This window comes from Tamandua tetradactyla, chromosome 8 (genome assembly GCF_023851605.1).
Source record: "Tamandua tetradactyla isolate mTamTet1 chromosome 8, mTamTet1.pri, whole genome shotgun sequence".
Lineage (NCBI taxonomy): Eukaryota > Metazoa > Chordata > Mammalia > Pilosa > Myrmecophagidae > Tamandua > Tamandua tetradactyla.
In genome coordinates, this window is record NC_135334.1 from 82,432,160 (window position 1) to 82,448,882 (window position 16,723).

Genomic DNA, 16,723 nt, shown 5'->3' on the forward strand with positions numbered 1-16,723 from the left:
TCTGAGGTTCAAAGAGTAGTGTGAAAATATCCTTGGGGCAAAATGGCAGGTCAAAAATTCCCAGTCTGTGTTTGGGCTGAGTACCAGCTTGGAACCCCGTGCCCGAGGGAGCCCCTGCCAATAAGATGCCCAGCAGATGGGAAACAGCTTCTGGCTGGGATGAGAGTGGCTCCCTGGAAGAGACAATCTTTGTAAAGAGATGGGGTGCAGCCCTGAGGTCCCATGCTGAGCTGGGTGCAGCCCCTACTGTGCCCTGGACTTTTCTATTCAGAAAGTATTTCAAAGACACACAGCTGATTAAGGAAGAACAGACGCTTTCTGGATTTTAGTTTTCCCATCCATAAAAGTTGATATTTCACCAGGGAACTCAGAAGCCCGAGGCTGTGACATCTGCTCCCAGGTTTTGGGCCTGGTCCAGGGCCCCCTCTGCCTCCTACTTGAGGCTTGACCTGGGAAAAACAGGGGCCCACCCACTTGGATTCAAGTGAGGCAAGTACAAGTGTGGAGAGAGGTGGGGATGCTCTCACTTGGAAACTGTCTCTCTTGATCCCAGAAAGTGAAAGAAGCCTGGTAAGGGTCCTTTCTCCAGGCTCCCCACCAACAGTTCTGCCTCTATACACAATGCCACAGGCAGCCATTAGCCCTTAAAGTGCAAATGGTGAAACCTAGGCTCAGAGAGGGAGGGGGACTTTCCCCAGGACACACAGTAAGATGGCGGCAGAGCTGGGATGTGGATGCAGGAGCTCTGGTTCTCTGACCTGTGCTCCCACGTGAGACGTGAGGAACTGCTGAAGCAGCCTCTGCCCAGGTTGCCTCTGGGATGCCACCTCCACTTCTCCCAGCAGCAGCTAGGCGGGAACTGGGGCCCTTGGTCCACCAGCTGCCTGGGACCTGGCTCAGAAAGGAACCACCCTCCCCTCCTCCAAGGGTTGTGCTCACCACTGAATGAGAACAGAGGCCCTGGGGTAAGGGTGCATTGAATGGCTGCACTGCGGGACCCCCTTGGCCTCGGCAAACTTACCACCTGTGAAAAAGGGTTACAGTGGCCCCTACCCCCAACCCCGTGCATGTGTTTGCATGTATACGTGTGTGTGCATCCATGTGTGTTTACAGTCAGTGCCACCCCACCCCCCTTACCACAGGGCCAGGGAGGGTTGGGAGGGTTTTTACCACCCCATCTCCCTAGGTCTGTGGCAGGCATTTCTACCTGGGAGGCCTGATTCTTCTTACGTGAACTTTGCCACATGTCAGCTCACTGTGGACCAGACCAGTATCTTTCCCTGTCTGGACCCAGCTACCTCTCTGCAAAATGGGGCTAGTATTTGCCCTCCTGACTTTCTAAGGGTGTTGTGAAGATAAAGTAAAAGGCTGTGAGATATCTGCGGCCTTCCTTGGTGTGAAGTGACCCACGAAGCAGAGGCACTGGGTGCTCTGGGGATGGAGCTGGTGATTCATTTTCTCTGGAGGCAGCTAAACTGTCAGGCACCTGGGGCCTGAGATGCTGTTCTAGAAGCTGACCTCTCACCGTGGGCTGACTTCAACAATGGCTCCCAATGGCCCCCATCTCCTGGGGTTCATGCCTTTGTGTAATCCCCCTTTGGGTGTGGGCTGGACTAGTGATTTGCTCCCCAGAGATACAAAGTGACAGAATGTCACATTTGTGATGAGGTTATAAAAGATGGTGACTTCCTTCTTGCCAGCAGATGCACTCTCTTGAGAGCTTTGGGGAAGCAAGCTGTCATGCTGCCGAGGCCCTAGTGGCACAGAACTGAGGGTGGCTTCTGGCCAAAAGCCAGCAAGAAACGGAGACCTTCAGTCCAACAGCCCAAAAGGAATGGAATCCTGTCCACGGCCAAATAAGCAAGCTTAAAGTAGATCCTTCCCAAGATGAACCTTGAGATGAGACCCCAACCCTGGCTGATACCTTGATTATAGCCTGTGAGAGACCCAGGCTAAGCCATGCCTGGATCCCTGACCCACAGAAACGGAGATAAGAAATGTGTGTGGTTCTAGGCTACTCAATTTTGAAGTCATTTGTTACACAGTAGTAGCTAGCTGACACACCACTGCAGGAGCAGACAGGCACAGACAGACCAGAGAGCGAAGTCCTGCAGCCAGATCTCTACCCTACAACCTGGCTTACTGTGAGTATCTTTCTGAAACCCAACCCTTGGGGGATGAGATGAGGAGAAGAGCTCAGAGGACAGATCCCTTACTCCAGCCCCATCCCAACCATCCCCCAACCGGGCCCCCCCCGCTGTCAGCTGGGTAGACCAGGAAAGTGGGTGGAGCTGGCCGACCTACAGCCTGGGGTCCTTACCCCAAAGCAGTTCTCCCAGAGCTGAGAACCCCAGGCATGTTGAGCAGAAGAGAGTTTCCAAAGCACATCTACTTCCCCTGCTCCTCACCAAAACCTTCATAAGGTTAGGAAAATTGCACTGGCCATCTGTAAAAGACTGTTGGCAGCTTTACCTATTGAAGTCTCAACAGTAATTTCATTTTATACAGAATTACTAAGAGGCAGCAGCAAGATTTGAACCCTTTGCGTCTGTCTGACTCCAAATTCATGCTACTCCACTTGTTTTAAAGAGGAAAAACCGAGCATCAGAGAATTCAGGCAGTCTCATGGCACCCACATGAGACTTCCTGGTCTGCTTCACCTCAGAGATCAGGAACCAGGGTTTTTTAAGAAGCAGGGGCAAGGAAAAGCAGGATGGAGCGGGGTGCCGGCTGTGGGCCACAGGGGCCCAGGCCTGAGCTGCTCCCACTTGTTTGGGAGGAACGAGTCTCTCTCCCCCTCTCCAGTAAGGCATCGTGCCAACCAGCAAAGGTGAATTATTAAAATCCTCCTCTGAGGTACCACATGGGTTTTTCTCCACTGAGATTCAGAGCAGAGGGGCGGTCACTCCCGCCACACAATATTAAAATGTCAGGAGTTTAAGGCCTGCTTTGGTTGAGTCATAAGTTATCAGCACCCAGTGAGGGCCCCCAGAATGCCTCCCTTAAATTATTAAGCAGAAAGCGTCAGACTGTAATATTTTGCTAAACCAAAGTACAGACACAGACAAAGATGTCATTTCAATATTTGAAACCAGCAAGTTTAATTTAAAATAAGAGCAAACCAATAAGCTCAGAACATAGCGGCGTATGAGAGGAAAATTATACCTTGAGAGGGAGGAAGAAAAAAAAAAGTGGAAGGACTTAAGAAATTTATAAAAGTAATCTCCAAGTGGAAATTAGAAATCAAGGCCTCGAAACAGAATAACACAAAAGAAATATTACTGTCCACTTTCTAAATCAATATAACACTGCTCCATGCCGGAATTACCATGGTAACTCAAGTAAAAAGAATCAAGCAATTCTTATTATTTCAAAATAAAATCACAGCCTGAAGCCTGGGTTTTATTACAACTACTGATAGATCGCTGGCTTGTATTTATCTGAAATATTGCTTTTCAATCAGCTGGTTTATGAATGTACACAGGCCTCTCAGCAGCCCACTTACAGCCCCGTTTTGAGGTGAGGGGCTAACCAATGAATGGATTCCTGCCCGCCTGCATCTGCATATATGCCCTGGTTTAAGTCAGCTCTTAACGGAGCTTCACAGCCTCTCAAACCATCCAGTGGCCTTTGCAGGAAGGAGAGAAGTGGGAGGCCCCTTCACCGGGGGCTGACCTCATTACGGTTCCCTCTGGGTTTGCCCATGGAGGGAGAGGGCTCGGGAGACACTGCCCACCCAGCAAGGCACCCCTCACCCCAAGTCATCCTCTCCCTGGCTCCACCCCCTCTTGTCTTCCATGGACTCTCCCCATGCGTCCTTCTCCCCCATTCCCAAGTCTGCCGGCTGGGAAAGGGAGCCAGCAGAGCGCACAGAACGAGAGCGCGGCTCTGCAGCCAGATTGTCTGGGCTCACGGCGCCTAAGAGCTGCGGGACCTGGGACCAATTACTCAGCCTCTTTGTACAACAGTTTTCTCATCTGTCAGCTAAGGACCGAAATAGTAGCTTCTTCATAAGGTTAAGTGTTAAATGAGATCATATATGTAGAAGGCTTTGGTAGATTGACTGGGAAAATGGCCCCAGTTCTCTAGCCCTCCCTGTATCCTTGCTCTTTGTGACGGTTTCCCCACCTCTCAAACCTGGGCGGGCCCAGTGAGTTGGTTTTGGTCAATAGGAGGGGGGCAGAAGTGACAGCTTCCCAGTGCCAAGCCTTGGCCACAAGAAGCCTTGTGTGGCCCGCGCTCTCTCCTGACCTGTCTCCCCTGTGAGAACGAGCTAAATGGGCCTGCTGGGTGACATGCAGCCCCGTCACCCCCAGCCCATCAGCCATCTGCCTGGGGGTGGGTGAATCCAGCCGAGACCAGAAAAATAACTCGGCCAAATCCAGCCAAAATCACTGACCCACAGATTTGTGAGCTAAGTAAATGCTTATTGTTTTGAGCGGCTGAGCTTTTTGGTGGTTTGTTTACAGCAATAGCTAATTGATTCAGATGCACAGCACAAGGCTTTTATTGGCTTCTATGGAACACTTTTGAGGGTTCAGTGCAATGACAGCTATTGTATTTATTATGACCTCTAAAGACAGAGCGGCTGAAGCCTGACAGATTGTACTGTAACTGTACAGAGAGCAGAGTCACCTCCCACAGGCCTGGGCTTCCTGGCTTATTGAGTTGGATTCATGGACATTAGGTCCCAGTTGGGTACTGTCGTTTCCATTGTAGAGATGAGATAACTAAGACCCAGTAAGTTGCCTGAAATCATACAGCCATCGGCTGGAACTAGGACCAGGTCACCTGAATCATGCCAGTGGGCTGTGTCTGAACACAGTAGGCCACTCAAGAAAGCCCAGTATGACCTTCAGGGAAGGAAGTGGGAGGTATGAGCTAGTGAGGCTTGTGGCCCACATGACCTGACCCTGTATACCTTCACTCTGAGACATGTGAAATTCCTCTTACTCCACCTGCTTCTAATCTGCCCCCAGTTGTGCCAGTCACTGTGGGCTCAAAAAACAAACACACTCCAACCACTAAGGAATGAGTTTCTTGCTAGATTGGGTGGACATGATTCTGAGCATGGCCTGGAATGGTCTGTGAGAGGCCTTGGCCACCACCTGTAGGCTCCTGGGAGACTAACTGAAGAGGAGAGGGCATGGCAGGGAAGGGGGGCAAAAGAGTAAAGGTGAGACAAGATAACCTCAACAGTGGGTGGGCACTGAACGCAAAACCAGAATGGACATACTGGGCTTGCATAGCTTTGCATGATGGTCAAGGTGGCAGCAGGTCTCAGGCAGAATGTAGCATAGCTCGGGTTGGGTCAGTCTGGCTATACTGTGTATCAGGATCAAGATGGCAGGACAGTGGTGGCAGAACAGAAAGAAGTGGGTCCAGAGTCCCAGGTGAGTTCAATGCAATGGCGGAATGTTAAATGTTTAATAAGCATCTCTCAAGGGTGAAACCCTGATTTATTGCATCTGCCAATTTCTGTAGTATAAATTCTCCCCTACCTCACCCCCTGTGGCTGATTTCAAGCTACCAATGTGATATCACTAAACTTGGGTTGGGGGGGGAATGTGCAAAAATTAGCTCTTACAAGCCAATATAAAGTTGACTCCTATACTCAACTAGTGTAGTTCCAACCTGAATATGGACATGTCAAGAGAACTCACTCTAGCAGCACCGAGAAAAGCTAAGCCTCGTGGGTGTGGGGGATGTTCCACATGCCTCAATATCTTTCAATTCCAGCTTGGGTGGGCAGGTAGGATGGGCTACCTGCTATATGTACCTCGGGGGCTTCTCCAGTACATTGGAACTCAGGCTGGGTTAGCACGCCAGCACCTTCCAGAAGGAGCCCCATCAGAACCGCATCTGCTGGGCTGTCAGCAGGCTGGTGAGGGCTGTGCCTGGGAAGCCCAGGCAGGGAGCCCCCGCACCCCTGATGCTCCTCCTTCACTGGGTGTGGAACCCAGAACAATGGCAAAGCTCTGGGCTCTAACTCCCCACATAACCCCATGCAACACTCCTGCCCTTTTTGAGCCTCAACTCTCCCTCTATAAATGGAAAGGTTGGCAAAGAGTAATTAACCCTGGAGGATACCACCCACCTTGGGAACCTGGACAGCGGAAAGCAGTGTGACAAGCTGCCGCCACAGGCAGCAGTGAACAAGAGCCACGAGGGAGAAACTGGAAGAAGGAGGAATGGGCCCACTATCCAGCAGTGAATACGATACACCAAGGACTGGGCACAGGACTATTGCAGACCAAACTGTTCACTGTGCAGAGAGCAATGTCATTTCACGCAGACACAGGCTTCATGGTGTATCAAGTGTGTACACAGACACTATCTCGTTTAATCCTGATAATCCTGCCAGTTACTGTGGCTGTTCTCACTGTAAAGATGAGGTGTGGAGGCAAAGCAGCCTCAATACTGGGTGAGCATGGAACACAAAACCAGAGTGGACATGTTGGAGCTGCGTAGCTTAGCCTGATCGAGGCAGCAGCAAGTCAAATGACACCTGCTAGGGTACCCACGTTCTTTTTTGCCACCTTCTGCCCTATCTCCTTCCAATCTTCCTAACGCAGGGGTTAGGGGTTTGGGGCGGCCCTTTGGCCCCTGGAGATGGATCCAAACAATACCCTTGGCCTCCCCTGCTCAGGGGAGCAGCTCTGCCCTGTGGGTGATGTAGCTTGGAGGGAGCTTCTAACTCCTCAGGGTCATACCTTCTTAGGATCCCAGCAGAGTTTGGGTGGCTCCCCCATCAGCCTCCCCTAGCTGTAACATCATGGCTCTGTCATTTTGCTCAAAGAAGGCACAGTCGCTCTAACCATGGCTACTTCCCAATTCTGGAAGCCTTGCCCTGGCAGCTCCAGACTGAGGCTGAACCTCATGTCTCCTTTGTCCACGACCACAGAGGGCCAGTCACAAATGCTTGTTGGCAATCATCCATCCATTCCAAGGGCGAAAAACCAAAACAGGCCTCCCCTTGGTTCCGTTCACAAACAGAGCCTGCTTAGAGGTTTCTTAAATGGAAATAAGTGGGGCAGCCGCCTGGTCCAAATCCAGGACCCAGGGCAGGAAATCAATTCTCAGGAGGGAGAAGAGGCAGGCCCCAGCTCTACAAAAATGCACATTTCCATGTGTTAAAAGCATCTTTGTGGGACATGTTGAGAGAGAAAGAGACAGCAAGAGAGAAAGGCAGCTCCCGCAGCCACAGAGGCCAAGCGCATGGACACACGAGCGCTAAGCACCGGCACGCAAAGGGTGAAGCTTTTAGGCAAGCAGCGGCCAGTGATCTCAGCTTCCCCCAGTCCTAATGCTTCTGAAAGGCTCTCTCCCGCTCCCTGTAATTGGGCATCAGTAGTTAATGCAGTATTGACTGCATTACACGCTCCCGTGCCTCCCCTCGCTAATGCCAATTGCATCACCTTGTACAGTCACTGGCTTGCTTGGCCAATAGCCGTTAAAAGCAATCCAAATCATGAATCATATGGGAAACTTTTAGCAAGACACCGCCGTCCAAGGAGACAATTTACAGTTGAGTTAATCTGGGTACATTAGCGAGACATGGATTCCGGACGACAGACCAATTTATGCTGTTTCCCTATCCCCCCTTAGTGCTCTGGGTGGGCAAATGAATGGAAGAGCGGGGAGCAGAGAGAAGCACCTGCTTCTTTACCCAAGACTCATGGAGGAGGAGAGGGAGGGGGAGGGTCATTTTTTAAAGACTCTGCTTAGCTGAGTTTGGGCAGGAAGGGGAAGCGGTTATACGTGCTGCTGAAGATTTGTGATGTTCATTCCCAGCAGTGAGGAGGTTGCTGCTGCTGGCACAGGGTGCAGTAGAGACCAAACTATGATGGAGACCACTCCACCCCCGCCCCCACTTCCAGGCAATGAGTGTCAGTTCTGGGTCACACCTTGCCAGCTTCCCAGGACCCACTGGGCTCTGCCATTGATGAGCGAGGGCCTCTGATGTGGAATAAAATGGGGGCCCACTCCCTGCATCCACTGCAGGCCTACAGAGGTCCTGGCCACACTCTGCCAAGGGAGGCTTCCAGAAGTCTCCATGGTCTTGTGTATGATGGGGTAACTCAGAGTTCCTGCTGATGACCAAGCAAGGGCTGGTCAGTGCCCAAGCATAGGCAAGTGCCTGCCCTTGCTGATCAACCGAGTCAAGTGTGGAAGCCATGCTCTCAGCGGTCATTAACAATTGAAGACTCCACTGTCTGCTCCTCCTTAGGCCAGCTCCACTCTCCTTATGCACTTTTACTTATTAAAAATGCTCTAGGAATCATGTCTGGCATTTAGTTCCACAATCCGCCTGCTGCTTCCTGTGGTCATTCCAGTCTTCCCCGCTGGGCCTTTGCAGAGGAGGCTTACACACAGACCTGCCCTTCTCCGGTGTGCACCTGGAGACACCTGAGCACCCCGACCTGGGCGCCCTCAGCCTCCTCTCCTGCCTAGCCCCCCACAGCCCCAGCTCATCATTGCTCATGAGGCTGCTGGGAGCCTCTGCTGTCTGCTCCTACTCAGAGGTTCCTTCTCGAGCTGTGGAGGGACAATTGGACTCTCAGGATTCAGGGCGGTAGTTCCCTTTGCTCACCTGGGACTTCCAGCCTCCCCCAGAAAGCCCTCAGCTCACTCCTGTCTGAGGGGTCCCCAACAGCTCAAGCTGCAGGTGCCAGGGGAAGACGGCCATTTCTCCAGGAAAGTTGGAGCTGAGCTCCCTTTCCCTGACAGGTCCAACAGCATTTAAAAAGCCCAGATTCTGAGTTCCAGTAAAGTGGAACTGGCCTGGCCAAGAGCAAGTGTCCAAATGAAGGCAATTAATCTTAAAACCTGAAGTTTAACCATTTGCAAAACAGATCTTTCCGTCTCTGTGGTGACCCTTTACTGCTCGACCTAATGGATTACTTTATTAATAATGCACTGTGCTTAAAAGCAAAAAAAAAAAAAAAAAAAAAATTCTGACAATTCAATACTTCAGAAAGTCTCTTAAACCCGTTGCCACGGCAAAGCGATTGATATTTTATTATCGTTCAGAAGTGCAACATGAAAGCCCTGCAGCACAGCAGAGCGGGAGCTTTGGTCCTCGGCAGCTGGCAGACCTGACTTCAACCAGAGAAGCCCCAGCCTCTTCTGACAAGATGCTGTCAGGTGGAGAAAAGGTGTTGGGAGTGGTTAATAGGAGCCCTGAGTCCCTGCTGCCGCCAGACAAAGGTAGCTGTCACAGCCCAGAGGACACACCCCTTGGGGGCCCTAGGGGCCAAAGCTGCCACCCAGCCTGGGCGGCTGCCTGCTAAAAAAGCACAAGTGCTCAGAAGTTAGGCAGCAGGTTTGGAGGTAAACGTAAATGGGTCCAGAGCTCTCTTCCTCCCCCAGTTGAAGGTGCCACCTTCAACTGAAGATGTCCTGCATCCGGGGGAGGCCAGACGTTAACAGAAAGTGGAGCATGAATTTCTGAGCAGAAAGGCTGTTTTTGAAAGACAGCTCTAGGCTGGACAAGATGAGACAAGCTCTAGGCTGCTCAGGGACTCGGCTGCCTGCCACCTTGTGCTGTAATGGGTCCCAGAGCCCAGTGGCATCAATGGTAGAGGGCACCCTATTGTTTAGGCTGGACAGAGACAAGGGGAAACACTTACACCCAAGGTGGTTAAAGTGAACTGTACTTTGGATACAGGAGACTGTCCAAAATGACCTCCAGAAATCCATTCCCACTCAAGGCTCATCTGGAAGCCCTTGACATTATGGAGCCTGAAGCACCTTGGGGTGCCTGGACATGCAGTTAGTTCCAAGACCTGGGGAGCGGCGGTCATCTTGTTGGCATGAGATGTATCTGCCCGCTTGAGACCACCCATGTAAAGGGCTCTGGTCTTCTGGATTCTTGCCTTAGGCCTGGGGAGCTAAGAATACTGAATAACCCCTAGCTAAAGACAGATCTTAATTTCCACATCTCTCCACAGTGACAGGATTCCCAGACATCAAGAAAGGACCTTCTGCACTGACTTCTGCAAGCCCCTTATTTTATTGAGAAAAAAAATGAAGCCCTGAGGTGGGTGTGACTGGTCTAAGATAACACAGGGGGATGGAAAATGAAAAGGAACTGAATCAAGGCCCCCTTTCTCCCCATCTGACCTGTTCCCAGGCCCCTTTATCCTCTTTTCATTCCACGAAAAACTATATCAGCCCTGTTCTCTGGTGGCCTACTCCCACCTGGGAGGCAGTGCTGGGGTCTCCCCAGAGGGCTCCGTGAATAGAGAACACACAAGATGGTCGTCACACTCCAGCCAGTCTCCGGCACATGGATTCTTTTGGCTAAAAGCCTCAAAACATCTAGCTACCCCTTCCTCTCTGGCTGCACACGTGCTGAGAAATGCCTTTCATGGGCTTACCAGCCACAGGGCTCGCCCACATCCACACCCAGGCCAGACTCTGTGAATGCCTCAGGAGGTGGTAGGTAGGCTGGGGGCTCCGGCACGCAGTAGCAGCAAAGGGTCCTATGTGACCTTGAGCAAGTCCCTTAACTTCCAGATTTCAACAAGTGACTGTGTCCATACCACTGCCCCCATGGGCAGAGGGCACAGTAGAAGATCAGACTGACTCACATGAAACCCACCCTTTCAGTTCCTTACCCGTGGCAGAATGCAGGCAGCAGTGCCGGTGCCAATGATTACATACAGAACTTCCTGGAACACCAAAAAAAAAAAAAAAAAAAAAGCAAGCAACCCTCACCCCCAGGTCAGGAGGGTCTGGGGTAGCAGCCAGGAAACTGTCAATCTCCTGACCTCAAGGCTGAGCTTAGGCCACAGGGCTTCAACTCTTAAGAATGCTGGGATCCCCAACCTCTCCTGAGTGTTCCAGGACACTCACTGCAGGGCACCCCTAGCCACGAAGGCATTAGAATCCGTGGAACCACCTGCTAGTGGCTTCCAGCAGCCATGGGCCCCTCTGATCTCTCAGCACCGCAGATCCCTGGGACACTGAGGCTATTCAAGTCCACGCCACTCCCGCGGGGCTTCACCCGCAAGAGCGCTACTAGCCGGTGGCGAGGCGCTTTCCTCGTCTGGGCCGAACTCCTGCCTGCAAGGCAAGCTCAGGGAGACAGCCGGCCGGAGAGGGGTCTCTCCTCACCGAGTCACGCTAGTGGACAGCGGTCTTCCGGAGGGCCCAGCCGGCCTTGCCCTTGCTTCCCAGGCATCCTGGGCCGAGCGCCGTCCTCTCGCGCGCCCGCTGGCCCCAAGCTCGGAAGTCCGATTCTCCCCGAGGCCGCTGATTTGCTAGGCGCTCAGCGCCTCTTGGGTTACGCGGCGGGCGCGAGGGTTATGGCTGCGGTGAGAGGAGCAGCCGCAAAGACCCACAGCTCTAAGTAAAGCATTACGGCGCCGACAGCCGAGGGGAGCCGGGAGCCTCCACGCGGCCCCGCCGAGCATCACACCGGCCGGCGCACACCTCGTCCGCTCGCGGTCGGACGCGCCGCGGGACGCCCAGGGTCGCGCAGCCCGGGGCTCGCTCAAACCGCCCCCGCCTCCAGTGCCTCCCTGCCCCGCAACCCCAGCCCGCCGCGCGCCCGCCAGGCGATCTGGGCACTGCCCGACATGCGTACGCCTGTGTCCTGGGCATGTGTTTTTTTTTTCAGAGAGCCGCGGCGGGGGCAGGGGGCTACGGGCGTCGGGACCCCCGCCTGCCACCTACCGTCCTCCTTGTCCAGCACCATCATCTCGGGCGCTCCGTGTCCAGCCGCAGCTCAGCTCGGCCGGGAGAAGGGCGCCGACTCCGGGCGCGCTTCGGTGGGGCGGCCGGTCCTCCGGCAGCAAGCGGGCTCTAATTACCCGCTTGTCCGGCTCTTAACCTAGATTGCACTCAGCTAGAATTACATTCAGGAGTGAAGCACTTCGCAGCTACAAAAGCAGTCTCACCTACTTTTGTGCCTCAGAATTGCAAGGAACTACGAACTGCAATTTAGAGAGAGAGAGGGAGAGGGAGAGAGAAGGGGGAAGAGAAGATCAGAGCCGTTTCTTTGATTCTCACCTTCTAAATGGCTCAATTTGCCCAATATAATCTGTCTTAATGTAATTGCATTTGATAGCTCATAACCCTGGCTCTGGCAACGACACAGCTTTCAGCCTCATAAAGTGTTTTCCCCTCGGATTTAATCTGAATCTCAATCTAAAATTATATTCAAAGAGCTGGGAGAATCTCGGCGGCCGTCTCCCGCTGCCTTTCTCCCTCAATGTATGAGGTTTGCACTCCTGCTACTGAATAAATGCACACATTTCTCGAGGACCCCCTCCCTCCCGGGTTAATGGGGAGTGGAGACGCGCGGCTACCCAGCTCCGCAGCGCCACCTCGAGGCCACTCAGCTCTCACTCGGCGCGGGATGCGCTCAAGTTGCCGGGTGCCGGCGAGGCCTCGGATGTTTGTCGGGTTGAAGAATCGGGTCTGTTGCTCCCAGGCCCTCAGCAATAGGGCGCCCTCCTCACCCAGGCGCTCTGCCTCTGCCTCTTAACCCTCCCTTCCTATCTGCTCTGCTCGGGGTTTCTACTTCCCAGATTGCTCCACAAAGCTAACCCACTGCAGGAGAGGACCCTCCTACCCGGAGCCTGCCCAGCACCACCTCTGACTCCAGCAGCTCACCATTGGGGCAGCCTGTTGAACATCTGAGCAAGCAGCCCCAGAGCGTACATGCCTTCGGGCTTTCTCATTTCACAAATATTTGTTGAGTTTGTATTATGTGTCAAGCACTGTTCTAGGCATTCGAAATAAAGCAGTGAAAAACAAACAAACAAACAAAGAATCCTGCTGCTATTACAGAGTTGACAAGTCTTGTTCTGCAACTCAGTGGACAGGAGGAGAGACAGCGTTCATCTGTTCTGCTCCTAGATCCTGCTTCTCTCCAGGGCCCTGGGACTGGTGCCCAGGCTGCCTACTCCAGGAAGGCCACCCATATTCAAATCTCAAGAGTGGTTTTTTTTTCCCCTGTCGGTAAAGAGTTCCAGGGTGGGATGGAAATTGTAATTTTTCTCCAGCCCAACGTGGGATCTAGACAGCTGTGTTGGAGGCTGGGTCCTGGCAGTCACTTCTGGGCCTAGACTCAGGCAAGGAGAAGAAAGTGGAAGTCCCTGGAGGGGTGAAGGGCCACCAGTTGGGATCTCATCCCATCCCTGCCAATTACCAATGGTGGACCTTGACAATTAACTCTCTCTCTGGGCCTCAGTTTCCCTGTTTGTGAGGATTTGCTCTTCCTGTCTCCAAGGTTGCTGTGGGGATCAGAAGAGATGATTAATATGAATGAGTTTTGTAAACTGTGGCACCCTAGACAATGGGGGGTATTATCAGGTACAAAGGAGACCTGGAGGCCAGGCCTTGCCCCTGAAACTCTGGAAGGCCCCAATTCAGGGTGTGTTTGACAGAAGAGGAGTGGGGTGCTGCAGCCCACCCTCCCCTCTCCTACCCAGGGAAGTCAGCTTTGAGGAAACAGAAGAGAGGCTGCTTCTAATGAGATGCCTTATCCGCAGCTCAGAAGGTTACATTTTCTCCTTCATCTTGAATACTTACTTAATCCTAATTGTCCTTGAGTACATTTGATGTTAAATATATCATTTTGCACAGACTTGCCAATCCTCAGGACTATGGGCTTGATCTCTCCCCTGCCACTGCAGCTGGAGTAGTACCCTGAGGGTCTAAGGAAGGCTATGGCACTGCCATTGGGCCACCACTGCCAGTGGCATAGTTAGTGCCAGCTGGTCACCTAGCCTGAGCTGGGGGCCAGGCAGTGTAACAGGCACAGGGCCTGAGAGATTGGAAAGGGGCAGCTTCTTGTGCAGAACCCCCCATGCTACCCAGAGGCACTCATTCCACAAGGGCTGCATCCTTACTCCTAACCACCATGGGCCACTTCTTCTCACTTTCAGGGTCTGGCCCAGACCCACAAACCAGGCTGGCTTCCCACTCTCTTGTCCATATGCTGTGCCTGGGAATCTTCATCCCAATGCCAGCTCCCACCAGTCTCCAAGGAACCAGTTATCAGCTATGCAGCCTGTATACCCTTGGGGAGTCAGGGCCCCTTTCACTGCCAAGCCCTGGACCTGAAGCAGGCCTGGAATGCTCAGCAGTGAGCTGCAGAAGCAGGTAAGGTGTATCAGCATGGGAATGGGGCTGTGAAGGCTCCCAGTGCCCACAGGTGTCTCTCTGCACCACCACCCACGGGCTGTAAGCATGAAGTTCCCAAACTGATCTGGAGCGGGGGTCCACAGCTGGTTTATGGAGCTGCCTGGTGCGCCCCAGAGAGTTTGGATGACTTGAGCTCCCAGCCAGGAAGGGGCCTATTGGGTTGACAGAGCCAGACATAAGCCACACTCATCTGGTGGCTTCCCTACAGCTCCTGGGTAGCTGCTGCGCAGGCAGGTAACCACCCACCGCATGCTCACCCTCACCCAAGCTACTTCCATGTCCTGAGACACACCCACAACACCAGGGAAGAATCCTTGGCTTCCCTGGGGCTGCTCCCAACACATTCCACAGGTGATAAGTACGTACTCTGTATTCTTGCTTCCACCTGCCAAGAATGTTCCAAAACACCCTTGAAATGCCTCTAGGGTCATCAGGGAAGGTCAGCTGATCAGCCCTCAAGGAAACAGTGGGAAGAAAGGGGAGCTAATGTCTGGCCTTACAAAAGTTCTGGGTAGGTCCCAGCAGTTTCTGGCTGCACACAGCAGCAAAGTCCTGAGGAAGTGTTCCTGCATAGAAAGTGGAGAGGTGGGAAGAGTGGGACCCAGGGCCTGAGGCCCCGGGCAGACCAAATATTCCAGAACTGCCTTGGAGAGTGTCAGATGTATCTCAGCCTGAGGGCCCTGCACTCAACACAGTATAGCTGTCTACAAGCTGAGGTTACCAGCCGGCCATAGAGGTAACGTTCAGAGAGGGAGTTGGGGTGACGTGCCCATTCCCCATGGCCACCACAGCTGACAGGAGTGAGCAATCCTACAAACTTTACAATGCAATCAAGATAGATCCTGGCCAAGTTCCTCCCTACTCACACCAAAGCAGACAATGCACGGGAATTTTACAACTAGCTAAAGTGAAGAAATGCATAGTTGGTAAACGTTCCCTCTTGGTTTCTGGGGAGTCCTGGAGAGGAGGCCTTCTCAGAAACTGCAGCCGCAAATTGTTAGGCCTTGTGAGGCCTGGGCCAAATCTGCACCCCAGAAAAGAAGACTACCTCAGCCCTTTGATGAAAGCCAAGCTAGCTTCACACACCAGCCCTGAAAATACTGTGCATGTAGGGTGAGCAACTGTTCAGGTTTGCCCTGGGACTGAACGGTGCAGGATACAAGACTTTCAGTGCTAAAACTGGGACGGTTCCGGACAAACCAGGACAGTCGAGCACCATAGAGACTAATGGAGCCAGAGAGGAAGGCCAGGCAGCCAGATCCTTTCCCTGAAGACCAATAGCTGCCTCAGCCCCAAATATTCCAGTCTCTTGCCCCAGCAGCTTCATTCTCCAGGCATTAATGGGCTGCTTTAACCCCTGGGGACTGCCCACCCCCCAGCCAGGCTATGACTTATCTTGGGAGATCAGCAATTGGAATGGGGAGGACCTGAGTTGGGCCTAGGGGTGGACCCAGATTTTGTGAGGCCCCAAACATATATTTTGCAGCACCCTCTTTAAGAAAAGGAGGGTGAGATTTCTAATGAGATTACTAATGCTAATACAATATTACTACCAGGGATGGACTAAAGGACCCCGAAGCTAAAACTTCACTAGCTTCCAGGTAGATCCACCTTTGGTTGAACCTGATATTTTGGACTATATATGGCCCATCCACATACTGTGGCCAAGGTGCCACCTCCCTACGTGGCTGGACCCCGGTGAACTGACCACCTTCTCCAGTCCTGCCAGGGGCATCGGCATTGTCACCCATCCCTCAGCCCCAGGACTGACACTGGACAGGGACCCCAGGATGACACTGGTCTGGCTGGACCCTCACTTTCAGGTTGGTCGGCAGCGGCTGCTGCCTGGGAGTTCGCGGCGCTCGCGGGAGAGGCGCTCCCGGGGTCCGCAAGGCGGTAGGAGCAGTGAGAAAGTTCCTGGCCGGGAACGTGCTGGGGTGCGGGCTCCAGGTGGCCGGCGAGACTTCCTAATCCCTCTGAGGAACCCCGGGAGCGGAACCTGCTACCCTTGATAACACGCCCGCACATACAGCCAGCCACCGCGCTTCCGGGAAGTCGCCCACCGACCCGAGCGGCCGGGGAGGGGGCGGGAGCCGCCGCCGCGGGCAGGGGAGCCACCGCAGGGCCGGAGCCGCTGCCCCGCCCGCACCCCCACGCGCCCCGGGCACCTACCGTCCTCTTGACCCAACACCATGGTCTCCTCCCTGGCGGCCCCGGTCGTCCACTGGCCGAAGGCGCGGAGAGGCGGGCGGCTTGGGCTTCCTCGCGCGCCTCCTGCTTGCTATGTTCCCGGCCGGCGCGGGCTCCGCACCCCACGAGCCGCGGACCGGGACGCACGACTCACCGCCCGAGCGCCGTCCGCCGGGCAAGGAGCGAGGCACCCGGGGAGGGCGCGGCTCAGGGTCCCCGGCGCGTCCGCACAGAGAGACGCTGCGGGACAGGCGCTGGGATCGCCCGGGCCGGGCCGGAGCCGCCGCTGGACGGGTCGGGCCGGGGCCGGGGCCGGGGCCGGGGCCGGGGCGGGAGCCGGAGCTGGAGCCGCAGCCGCGCGCCCACTCTCTCT

The 16,723-nt window shown here is 53.8% G+C and overlaps 1 protein-coding gene across 2 annotated transcripts in view; it reads right to left on the reverse strand.

Annotated features, from left to right (window-relative positions):
* LMO1 (LIM domain only 1) overlaps positions 1–16,509 on the reverse strand; it is a 40,474-nt gene extending 23,965 nt beyond the window's left edge. The window contains exon 1 of one of the 2 annotated variants that reach the window (XM_077112250.1): positions 16,333–16,509. In XM_077112250.1, the coding sequence (XP_076968365.1) occupies positions 16,333–16,354 (22 nt within the window). In that variant the 5' untranslated portion in view covers positions 16,355–16,509. Of the gene's footprint in view, positions 1–11,682; positions 12,232–16,332 lie in introns of those variants that run through there. The other variant, XM_077112249.1, reaches the window with a different exon arrangement.
* Positions 16,510–16,723: the final 214 nt, after the last annotated feature.